General features: G+C 43.5%; 1 protein-coding gene across 6 annotated transcripts in view; it reads left to right on the forward strand.

The window, feature by feature from the left end:
- Window positions 1-12,463, forward strand: part of lef1 (lymphoid enhancer-binding factor 1) — a 45,084-nt gene that overhangs the window by 29,797 nt on the left and 2,824 nt on the right. The window contains exons 5-10 of one of the 6 annotated variants that reach the window (XM_058065214.1): window positions 3,857-3,947; window positions 4,023-4,142; window positions 5,144-5,306; window positions 5,508-5,615; window positions 7,571-7,619; window positions 9,016-9,058. In XM_058065214.1, the coding sequence (XP_057921197.1) occupies window positions 3,857-3,947; window positions 4,023-4,142; window positions 5,144-5,306; window positions 5,508-5,615; window positions 7,571-7,619; window positions 9,016-9,050 (566 nt within the window). In that variant the 3' untranslated portion in view covers window positions 9,051-9,058. The remainder of the gene's footprint in view (window positions 1-3,856; window positions 3,948-4,022; window positions 4,143-5,143; window positions 5,307-5,507; window positions 5,616-7,570; window positions 7,620-9,015; window positions 9,059-12,463) is intronic. The other 5 variants (XM_058065215.1, XM_058065216.1, XM_058065210.1 and 2 more) reach the window with 5 other exon arrangements.

Below are 12,463 nucleotides of genomic sequence, written 5' to 3' on the forward strand. Positions count from 1 at the left end.
GTGCATGATTGCTGTATATTCCAGCAACAAACCTAATTGGCATAAGAAGCTTGTATGTATGTCTGAGGGTCAGTAGCTGCTATAAACGTGGTTTCTTCCATTTTACCTTTCCAGGTTGAAAATAGGGTAAAAGGCTGAAGCTGGTATAAATAAAACCTAAGTGTACTTTGGCGTCCCGGTCTGCAAAGGCTGTCAAATCTCCAAAACTGTCACATCCAAGTCATCTCTGCTCCAAACTTGAACTCATTTGAAGCAGCCCGTGGGACGTCGCGTTGAGCTCCACTGCCCTTTCCCTCCCCTCGCTCTCTCTCTCTCTCTCTCTCGCTCTCGATCGCTCTCTCTGTAGCAGCATCAAGCCTCCGCTGACAGCTGCAGAAGTGCTGCTCGGCATTCTGGACGCACTCCGCAGCCCCGCACAGCAGGAGACTGTGGCGGCTTCTCAAGTATAAAAAAGACACGGGCCCTCCGTAGCGTTTTATTTTTCTTTTCACTCTGTCCTTTTTTCAGTCTGTCTTCTCCCGCGGCTGCCACTTGAAAAGCAGGAGAGTGATCAGACGAGGATGTAGGCGATGATGAAGATGAGGAAGGGGCCATGAGGTTCTGAGGGACCGGCTATAAATAACAATGTAGAACCGAGAACACAGCGGCGGGGCGCGAGATGAAGGCAGCGAGACGTATAAAGAAAGCGTGCTCCACATATGTCAGAGGAATCAGGCTTCAGACGCATTCTGGAGGCAGGAAATAGTTGCCTTCACGTGGAACAGACACAAATTTGTTGTCACGCTGTACAGTTTATGAAGTAGGCCTGAAGTTTCTGACAAGTGCACAAGAGCAGCGTGGCGGTTTTATGACGTGGATTACACTTGAAGCCTTAAATGACAATTTGTCTAGTGGTTTTGAACAAATATTTGACGTGTTACATATTTATTATATTTGATTACGAGTTTAATAAATGGGGGGTCTCTAAGGACCGTGCTGGTCTCACACATACCAATTCCAGCATAAACACAACTTAATTGTCAAACTATTTACGCAGTATACTGAAGAGACGACCCCCCCCCCCCCCCCCCCCCAAAAAAAATAAAACATTAATTAATTCATTTTCTACCGCTTTTCCTCACGAGGGTTGTGGGGGTGCTGGAGCCTATCCCAGCTGTCTTTCGGTGAGAGGCGGGGTACACCCTGGACTGGTGGCCAGCCAATCACAGGGCACATATAGACAAACAACCATTCACACTCACATTCATACCTATGGACAATTCGGAGTCGCCAATTAACCTAGCATGTTTTTTTTGGAATGTGGGAGGAAACCGGAGTACCCGGAGAAAACCCACGCATGCACGGGGAGAAAATGCAAACTCCACACAGAGATGGCCGAGGGTGGGTTGCTCGCCAGCCAATCACAGGGCACATATAGACAAACAACCATTCACACTCACATTCATACCTATGGACAATTTGGAGTCGCTAATTAACCTAGCATGTTTTTTTTTGGAATGTGGGAGGAAACCGGAATACCTGGAAAAAACCCACGCAAGCATGGGGAGAACATGCAAACTCTACACAGAGATAGCCGAGGGTGGAATTGAACCCTGATCTCCTAGCTGTGAGGTCTGCGCGTTAACCACTCGCCCACCGTGCCGGCCTTCTCATAACATTACAACTATTTTTGTTTTTTACTTCATGTTCCCCCTCTTTTCTTATATTACAAATCTATCTATTACTATTATATTACATTACTTGTTAATAATTACTAAATGTTTCCCCTCCCCCCAAAAATAACAAATGTATTCTTATTAGACTTTATTTCCATAACATAACTCGAAAAAAAATATGACTTTATTATCATGTATCGTGACATGTTTGTGTGTACTTACTAGAATATCTTCAACCCAAATCTATTTCATTCTCCCAACGTTCTTCCTTATCGAGCGATTGCGTCTTGGTCCTCCTCAGCGGGCTCACACTTTGATGTGCTTATTAATTATGAAGAACAATCATGGATTTTCTCAATAGGAGATCTAATATGCGTGGGGTGAGACAGAAGGTCGAGCAGAGGGCCTTTTTTTGCATGTCAAACCCTGTTGTGCGCCTGCAATGCTAACTGTAACACAGCCATGCTGATTTGACTGGAGGTGGTTTCATGTTGTTCTGACAGGAAATGCGAGTGTAGCGAAGTGTTGCCGGGTGTCAACGGGAACGTGTGAAGCATGAGAGGAGGGGGGGGGGAGTAATTAGCCACGTTAGGGGTGTGAGTGACAAGGTTAACACGCTGTGTCTCTCCTTCTCCCCCGCTGGCCTCACCCCTCGCCTCCTCCTCTTCTGCCCTCAGGAGGGCTCTAAGAGGGGGGTAGCGGTGGATTAGTGGGCAGGGGGTAGTGCTCTGCACGCCATGGATCCAGCGCCGCAACATCGGCTTTGGAAATATAAGCCGCTCGCTCACACGGCCTCTCTTAGGACGAAGGCCCCTTCAGACCAAGCACAGCCTGGAGAAGAAAAAGATAGCGGCGGGGAGAAAAGGCTGTGGCTCCATCAGGGATTAGACCGTGGTGCTAATCTGGAGGCATTTGCCCTCTTTGTCCGTGTATCAGTGTGTATGTCCGCACATTCCAAACCCTCGCTCGACTTATTTTTGATTCTCAACAAAAATATCCTTCACTTTTCATCTTAAATGACAGTTGAGCTAAAAAAAAATCAACAAAAGTTTTGTTGACTGTGCGTCCCCAATCTGTTTCCAGCCAACAATTTGCTATGACACCCATTTCCAGTGTCGAAGGTTCAAAACCCGTCCCTATGTCATGATTGTTATACGTTCCCTCCTCGACAGCATTGCTATTGCACTCATATGGTAAATAGTGCTATTTATCTTTGCCACTTTTAAACAAAGTTGTCATTATTTGACTGGCTTTGCACCAGGGGCGTCACTAGGTTCTGAGGACAGGGGGGGCTTAGCCCCCTTGGAGATGCACAGGATATGAATGAATGTAGTAGACAGTCAAAAAAAATCCCAAAAATCAAATAACAAACAAGAACCGGGATATAACTTTCCCACTTTTGGACAGATTTAGTAGAGATACTCAATTGTTTTAGGCCACCATTAAATTTACACAATTTACACAATCTACACTGAAAAACCACTGCTCAAACTCTGCAACTATTCAATTATATAATAATCATTATTATATTATTAATTACTATCATCATTATTCTTCTTCTGATTATTACTACAAATAGTAGGCTAGTATTAGCCTGCTTATTGGCTTGCATATTAGCCTGCTTTTGCCCTATTATATGAAATTTGTATAAACAAATTTTGTAAAAAAAAAAACAAAACAAAAAAAATCAATAATTTTTTTTTTAATCAGTAAAAAATATCAAATTATTTAGCGAAGAACATTGAAGCCCCCCCAAAATAGGCCTAATGACGCCACTGCTTCATTCATTAATTCATTCATTTTCTACCGCTTATCCTCACGAGGGTCGTGGGGGATGCTGGAGCCTATCCCAGCTGTCTTTGGGCGAGAGGCGGGGTACACCCTGGACTGGTGGCCAGCCAATCACAGGGCACATATAGACAAACAACCATTCACACTCACATTCATACCTATGGACAATTTGGAGTCGCTAATTAACCTAGCATGTTTTTGGAATGTGGGAGGAAACCGGAGTACCCGGAGAAAACCCACGCATGCACAGGGAGAACATGCAAACTCCACACAGAGATGGCCGAGGGTGGAATTGAACCTAGGTCTCCTAGCTGTGAGGTCTGCGCGCTAACCACTAATCCACTGTGCAACCCGACGCCACTGCTTTGCACTATTTAGTTTGATTGACTTCTGTTTTGTTGCTGGTCTAGGAATGTCGAGGCATCACCCCGGACCAGACATGTCCAACTTCTACTCTCTGTCTCCTGGAGGAGTCGGACAGATCACGCCGCCGCTGGGATGGTGAGTTTCTGTCCCCCCATCATTTTTATCATCTTTATCAAGTGTGATCTTTTTTACGATGTGTTTATGTTGCAGGTTCTCCCACCACATGGTCCCTGGACCGCCAGGTCCACACGCTACAGGTATCCCCCATCCAGCCATCGTCAACCCGCAGGTCAAACACGAGCCCCTGCACGAAACGGACATCATGCACATGTAAGTGCTGTAAAGACAAAGCATTTCTGCATTCTTGAACCACCCTCAGGATGCTACAGTAACAAAATACATCCTTGATTCCTCTCTTCCCTCGGAGTGAGCAGATTATCAAGCGAGGTTTGATAACATGGCCTCCTTTAGCCTCGGGGACGGCGGTGAACTCACTCAGCCAGCCAGCCAGCACCAGATAGTGGACCTAGATGATAGCACAACATGCCTGATGGCGCCCTGAAGTGGTGATGGCTGATAGTTCCGTTATTCACGGCCATCCACAGCTTATTAGAAAGTTGCTTGAGTGCAGCAGCTGAGACACTTTTTGGTATCTTGTTGAGTTGGTCTAAGTTTGCTGGTTTTTGATGCTGCTGATTTAATCATATCAGTGTGTAGTTGCTAGTGGTGCATTCAACACTGCTGGGACACCAGTATCTTTGCATTTATTCTACTTAGGTTCTTTTGGCGTAGGTGAAATTGACTTTTTTTTTTTTTTTAGGAAATTGCTAATTAATTTCCAATGCACCATGCAAGGAAATGTAACCCTGATGGCCTTTAATGGTCTATGTCAGTGTTTTTCAACCTTTTTTGAGCCATGGCACGTTTTTTTACGTTGGAAAAATTTTGCGGCACACCAATAACCAACATTATTTGCTTCTTTCAGTTTTTTTTTCCTGATTACGGACTCGCCTCAACAGATCCTTTTGATCCGCATACTAATTTAACCAACAATATTACAAAATGTCACGTGCATCACTAAGTCTATTAGAGGAACGAGGCAATCAGCTACGTGTTGCCACACGGACCAATATTAAATTGCTCTGCCAGTCTTTACACCAATGACACACGAAAATGACATAATATTTGCAGAAAATTATTAATAAATTAATAAATTATTAATAAATTAATTTTAAAAAAAGTGATATTGAATAATTCCTGACGATTTCTCACTGGTCTATGTCACCGGTTATTTATTTCTTCAGTCATTTTGTTTGCTTTTGCCCCTGCAGGAAGCCCCAGCATGAACAGAGAAAGGAGCAGGAGCCCAAAAGACCGCACATCAAGAAGCCGCTAAACGCCTTCATGCTTTACATGAAAGAGATGCGCGCCAATGTGGTCGCGGAGTGCACACTGAAAGAAAGCGCCGCCATCAATCAGATCCTGGGACGGAGGGTAGGTGGCAGCAAAAACGACCTCAAAAGTTTATTATGGTTGTGACTTCTCCCTGTCAAACTCCCATCTAATCACATTGGCATGATCAAAATATGAAATCAAAGTTACTTTTTGCGATAACCTCTTCATCATTTCTCTGTGCTGAAACATCCGACAGGAAGTAACTGACAAATATCCAATCTCCTTTGTGCTACAAAACAGTGGCATGCTTTATCTCGGGAAGAGCAAGCTAAGTATTATGAGCTAGCCCGCAAGGAACGGCAGCTCCACATGCAGCTCTACCCAGGCTGGTCTGCTCGAGACAACTATGTAAGTACCAACAGTACAGATCTGCAGCGGTGCGCGTGTGCATGTGTGTGTGTGTGACCAGTTCTTTCATAAAGGCTCACAATGGCGACAATAGTCCTCTCTGCATGCTTAATGGGCTCCATTTGGGGGGGACGCTTTGTTTCGTCCTAATGTGTAATTCATATGGTGCGTGCTGTCATATCCGTGCATCATTTTTTTATCAGCCTGCTAATGATTACACGAGTGTTTGATGTTTTATTTTTAATAGCATTAAAAAAAAGGAACTGTTTGCTGCATTGTGCGTTCATCCACAGAAAACCTTTGCCTCCTGCAGCTGCCTGCTTTGTCTCTCCCTGTGGGCCAGATGTAGCGTGGCATAGTGTCGCCATGTGTTGTGTACTAGGTGTGTGTGTGTGTGTGTGTGTGTGAGAAAGAGACATATTTCTGCAAGAGTGTGAGCACCAGCTTTTATTAAAAGTGTGGCTCCGGCACTCACGTTCACTCCACCACCAAAAAGTGCTTTGTGGTGTTTATCTGCCTCCCCTCGGACATCCACGGCATCCCTCCCCCTTTTCAGCCTCCGTGTGCGCCGCTGCCAAGAAAACGCTTCACTGAGAGGGAAGACGCTTTTACAGCCGTGTTTCCTAAAGGCTGCTTTATTTGGACACATTTGTGTTATCATCACAATCTGTTATCATCTCATTTAGCTGGTTACTGTTGTGATGGAGCGTCCTAAAACTAACACAGGAAGTTGGGAGTTTAACCTTTTGATGGCAATATTTTATCCACCTTACAGCTCCTTCCTTAAAGACACATAAGAGGCATCGCTGTGCAGTCACTGTGTGTGTCTCTCATATTTGCTGTGTGCCGCTTGCAGTCACAGGCAGATTAGCTCATGAATAAGTGGATTAGCAGACTTTGCAGCAGGAAACTAAAGTGCTGCTCATATTTGACTAGAACCACTATACGCCTGCTATCTATACCTATATTCTCCTTCCTCTGTTAGCCCCTTCCTGCACACCCCTTGGGGGGCGGGGGGTTTAGAGTAAGCTATAAATCCTCGCAAGCACCTTTCCGCTAAGAAAAGTGTAGCTCTTGGTAGTTACGAGCTTAATTAGAGTGAGCATTTTTAATTGCAGTCTATGCTAATACAGTAAACCTCGGCTATATCGGACTCGGATATATTGGAAATTCGCTCACAACGGACAGATAAAAAAGAACCAATTTTTCTGTAATGCATTTCCAATAAAAATTCATTGCATATATCGGATTTTTTATAACGGATTTCGCCTATTTCGGACAAAATCTCCAGTCCCGTTCCAATGCATTTCCATTAAATTTCCCTCGCATATATCGGATGGCCGCATCGTGGCGCTCCGATTCGCCGAATCGTGACAGGCCGCTATACGACGTCATTTGCAGCGTTTGCAGCGTTGCCTGCGCGTCCAGGTACATTGGAAACATAGTCAAGGAAGTGCCTTTTTATAACAGATAAAATCTGATTTACGCATATACCGGATATAAATCCGATATATGCGTAAAACTGACATTTTCCGGTATACGCATATAACGGATTTCGCTTATATCGGACAAAACCAGTGGGAACAATTGAATCCGATATATCCGAGGTTTACTGTATGTCATTAAAAGACGGGGACTTCAAAAGATATCAAGCGGCCATGATGGCAGGGTCCATGGACACTATGTGGACAAACATTTTGGGATATATTGCCTATTTTAAGTGTGTCAGAGGTCCCAAAATAGTGTATATAAATGTGGTAGTTGTGTTTTGTGTAGCATGTGGCATTCCCTCTCGGTGTCGGCACTTGGCGGCAGGGTTGCGGAGTGTCAGGGTATGCCGATGCGATGTCCAGCAGGGGATGAGTGAACATGGCAGTCAGCAGCAGGACATCAGAGTGGTCTAGTGAGCGTGAGTGCTGGAGCCACACTTTATGCGTTCCTCTGTATATTTTTAGGGAAAGAAGAAGAAGCGGAAGAGGGAGAAGATGCAGGAGTCGGCCACAGGTGAGTTGCTTTTCTTAGAACTAGTAAGACGCATACCACCTTCTCTTCATGCTTGGTCTTAAGACTTCTTCTTTGTGTGCGGTCTTCTTCTCATCCCCATCCCATATCAGTGTGTTACACCTACTTTTGGGATTAGTCTGTCCTTTTCTTTTGCGACTGTTTGTTTGCCTGCTTGCTCCACACTTCTGCTGACCTAGAGCCTCCTTTCCTACAACTGTGCCACTAATCCATGGAGAATAACAGCTCAAGTCACATGTCTAGTACAGTGGAACCTCCAAAAGACCACCGCAATCTCTGCTGGCAAGCTGCTTGACTTCAAGTTTATTTTTCATAAAGATAACATAGTCATTGAAATGATATTTTACAGAGTGTTAATGTGAATAATAAGGCAAAGTCAGTATTCCATTCTTAATTATTATTGTCCATTTATACTGAGTAGCCTGGACATAGATTAGCGTATGGAACAACCAACTACAAGCTAAATTTGATGACAAAGTATTACTTAATAATACAACAACAATATAATGCATGGAGAACCTGCATGAAATGCAAAAAAACAAATTGTTGTTTTTATTATTGCTAGCTTGCGTCATGGAAATAAATAAAAGCTGTGGAGCAGTGTGAGTGCCCCTTTTGATATCGATTATAAGGTGACAATATTTCTCATTCACGTGAGAACATGTCAGAAGCCAATCAGACGGTGAACTATAGTATAGCTACTCTGTAATACAAATACAATGCAAGTTAATACAGAACCACACACTATAAACCTTGCAATCCTACCAACCTCGGTGTTCCCAGCATCACTTTATTGTGACGTTTGAGTTTTTTTTCCAAGTAGACACTTGTCAGATCAAAACGCGGCTGCTAGCAAAACATGTGATAGTAGCATCTAGTTCAGAAATGTGCCACTTCCTGCTTTGGAACTCTAAGCATGGGAACTGTGGTTCTTTTTGTGTACATAAAAGCAATCTACAGATGTCTGCAACCTATATTACATGTGGCTTTACATAATCACACATCAACATAAATGTTTAGTAGCAGCAGCTACAACTGACTATGTTTTATTATTTTTAATTTAGTTTGTTTGCGTTTGTGGACAGAAGTTCAATGGTTAAAATGCTTGTTCCTATATTTTGTCATTGTACTTTTCTTAAAGGTAATATAATAATAATCTCGTATAACATCAGTGTATCACGACCGAATGACAAGGTCACCAAACTGTGGTTCCGTGTTTGGTATTATTTCAAGTCTAACCACTTCTTGACCCCTTGAACTTTGGAGGTTCCACTGTTATGTCTGCTCTGTGTAAAACCCAATAGACCGCTAAGATATTTATTTTAGCTGTCCGAAAAAAAAGATCTTCTTTTTAAGCAAAAAATGCCGTTTTCTGCAGGTACAGGACAGAGAATGAAAACGGCGTACATCTGAGACAAATGGTAAGACACACCCCCTCCTATTCATACCTCAACATTAGTAGTACTGTAAGAACAGTGGAACACAGACTAATCCTAAAAAGGTCCATAGTCATTGTGTGTGTGTGTGTGTGTGTGGTTAAGGCATGTGTATACAAACATGCATGTGCAGGGAATGATGGATAAAAGGGAAGAAAAGATTTGGGATTTTGGTTGGTGCGGCATCCCCCGCCCCCCCCCCCCCCCCCCAACCTTGCGCCATATGGTGTACATGTGTTGCGTCTCTATGGATGTTTTGGCAGGATTTTAATGAGCTGCTTTGCTTTAAAAAGATTTCATGGTGTCTATTATGCCCCCCCCCCCCCTGACAAAAGGCACGTCGTCGATGTATCGATGTCGAGATGTCAAAGCATCACCTGTGCCTAAAAAGGGCTCATTATTTGGCAACTCTATTTATTTGCCTCGTTTAGGTATGTTTATTTTGCCTTTTGAGAGGATTTTCATCCTTTCAATTCCTGCCCTGTCAGAGTGCTAGCATCCGCTTACCCCCCCCCCCCCCCCCCAAAAAAAAAGCCGGTCAGATGTGACAAATCTGCTCTCTCGTCAAAAAAAAAAATGTCCACACAATGGCGATCGATTCATGACCCGTTGGCTCCCGAAATTGGGCGGCTTTTCTTTTCTCCCGACGACTTTGGCCACAGTTGGCTTTCAAAGCACTTTATCTCTGATCCAATAATTAGCAGCGCCTTGCCGCGGCGGGATGGACACCCTGGCTGATTCTCAGTGACAGCCTTAAACTAATATGCATAATGCCGAGGATCCTGCCACAACACCCCGAGCCTTCAATTTATGCAGATCCCCACAGAGCTGGATTGAGGTTAGCCCCCGTTTAGACGCCTCCTAAAAAAATATATCTTTAAATGAAGTCGTTTGTTTATTTTCTTTGCCTACCTCGCTTGTATTTTTAGTAACAGTATCTGTGTGCCATCACTTCATCATACAAGACGGTATTGTGGATTATTTATGGTTTTTCTGTTTATTTCTATGATGAAAGGTGGCTGTTATCATGTACGTGGATAACTGGTGGGAGGATGTTCCAGAAGCAGGCGGTCCTAGTCAAACAAAGCAGACTAAACGTGTACAGCCTGACTCACTCACTGATTCACAGCCTTTCTACGATACTCTTATGTTACACGCCTTTAAATTTGGTCGTAAAATGACCCGTGAGTCACGTGACCGAGAGTGGAAGAGCTGCTTTGTCAGTGAATCAGTCTTGGTTTGTTTTGTTTTTTTTAAACCTTGAATACGTGTGATGCTGTTTCGCTTGCTACTGTCCGTCATCGCTGTGTGTTTGCTCTTGTGTCCCGCCCCTTTTTAAATGTGCCACCACATGCCCGACACCCACTGTACAAACCGGCACCTCCCACCACCGCCAGCGCCTTGTGAGCGACTTAGCTAACAGAAGTGAGTTGGTTGGTCTTCGAGGTTTGTGTTAAAAAGACTGAAAAGATTTATTCCCATGGTTTTGTGGGTACGACACAAATCCAAAAATGCTGAGTCATGTCTAATAGAGTGGACCCGCAGAACTGGAACGGTTTGGTGGTTGGAAAAACTCAGCATTTGACCTCAAAAGTCAAACAATATATATTTTTTTTTACCTTGTCACTGTTGAAGTATGAAGTTGACCCAACAATATTTCACTGTCACGGGTAGTATCAACACTAAGAGTGGCGGGAAGTCACCTGATCCACAATCCTCATTCAGTTTCAGCCTAACACTCCTTTCTCCTGCCGTTATGTTGAAATTGCCAACAAGTATAGGACGCGTTCCATAAACCTGCAGAAATCTTCTATTCTGTTAATAAAGCAGTTAATAAAAATATTTTCATAGTTGGAGCATTGAAAAACCTGTTCATGAATTAGAAAATGCAGTTTTTACCATTTATTAGAGCCCTCTAGACATGACATAACACCCCTATAGTCACTTTTACACTCATATTACCCGGTATAGTCGATATAATCACAGAAAATAATCTGTTTATGACACGAATAAGACTTGTGTTAGTTTTCTTTCAATAAATGTCTTCTGGACGTGTATTACCATATTTTTCAAATGCAGCCTAATTTTTCTAAAATTAATATTACTTATTTATTATTATATTTTATTTTTATATTATATATTTTATCATAAATATTATATTATAAATACCATATGTATATTAGATTATTTTCTATAATATTTATTATTAAATATCATATATTAAATGTTATATTAATATATTAATATATATTATATTAAATATTATATACATATAAATATTATATGTCTTATATTATTATATATAACATTTATTATTATTCTTTTGTAGTTTTATTTGTTTCTTGTGATATTATGCCTTTAAAAAAGGCCTTTTGTCTTTAATATTTCATCTTTATGTTCCTAAAATTAATTTTTGCTTGTTCTTTTTTCTTGTTGTAGAATGCGCCACCAGGCCAAGAAAAAAAAAACAGTCACTGTCCGCGTTTACCGTTTTTAAGTTTACTGGATTTCGTTATGGTGTCACGATACATCGGAATCATCGTCTTGGAGTATGCCCAGTGGGATACATTGTGGTGGTCTACCAACGTTGCGTGTCTGGCGTACTCTTGGAACAGAACGTGTTCCTTGTGGTCCTTCCTTAGACAGGAAGTACAAGGAGGTCGTAAGCCCCCTCCATGTTTGTTGACATGTGAGGTGCGGCGGCGGCGCTCCTGTTGTTTAGACTGAGCCTCCACGTGGTTTGTTTGCCTTCGCCTGACGGGGGCCCATTGTGTTGCTGAGCAGCACAGCTGCAGTAACAGTATGAGGGTCTTTGTCATGTCTTGTTCGCTTCCTCCCGGTTGGGCGGTGACCTTATCTCTGATGAAGAAGAGGAGGAGGAAGGTATCAGGGCGGCCCGACTTGTTCTGCTCAGTCTGCTTGTTAAACGTGAGGCAAAGTTTGGACTCCGCTTCCTGTAAACCCCCCCCCCTCCCCCCTCCGGTTCTCTCCTCACGGCGGCGGCCTTTAAAGCGAGACCACAGTGAAGGGGCCGGTCATTGTTCAGACGCTTTGAACGTGCCGCAGCGGCTCAGACTGAGCCATGTCGGGGTGGGGGGGGGGGGCACACGGCCAGACTTCAGCTGTGCGGGCCCCCCATCGTCGCCGCCTCTGATGTGGCCAATGCCTCCCATTAGTCACACCCACACATGCCTCTGCTTTCTGGGCTTTTTAAGGGATGGATGGCCTCGCCTTTTCAGGTTCAAGCCCTTCCTTGTGATGGCATGTAAAAAAAAAGGGGGGGGGGGGGGCGCTGAGAAAGTGCTGAGAAGGCTTCCTCCTCTTCCAGGTGCTTTCTTTTATGAACTCGCTCGTTTTATTCCTCCCTCGCGTGACTTTAGCGCCGCTTTG

Source organism: Doryrhamphus excisus, chromosome 1 (genome assembly GCF_030265055.1).
Source record: "Doryrhamphus excisus isolate RoL2022-K1 chromosome 1, RoL_Dexc_1.0, whole genome shotgun sequence".
In the NCBI taxonomy this organism is placed as follows: Eukaryota; Metazoa; Chordata; class Actinopteri; order Syngnathiformes; family Syngnathidae; genus Doryrhamphus; species Doryrhamphus excisus.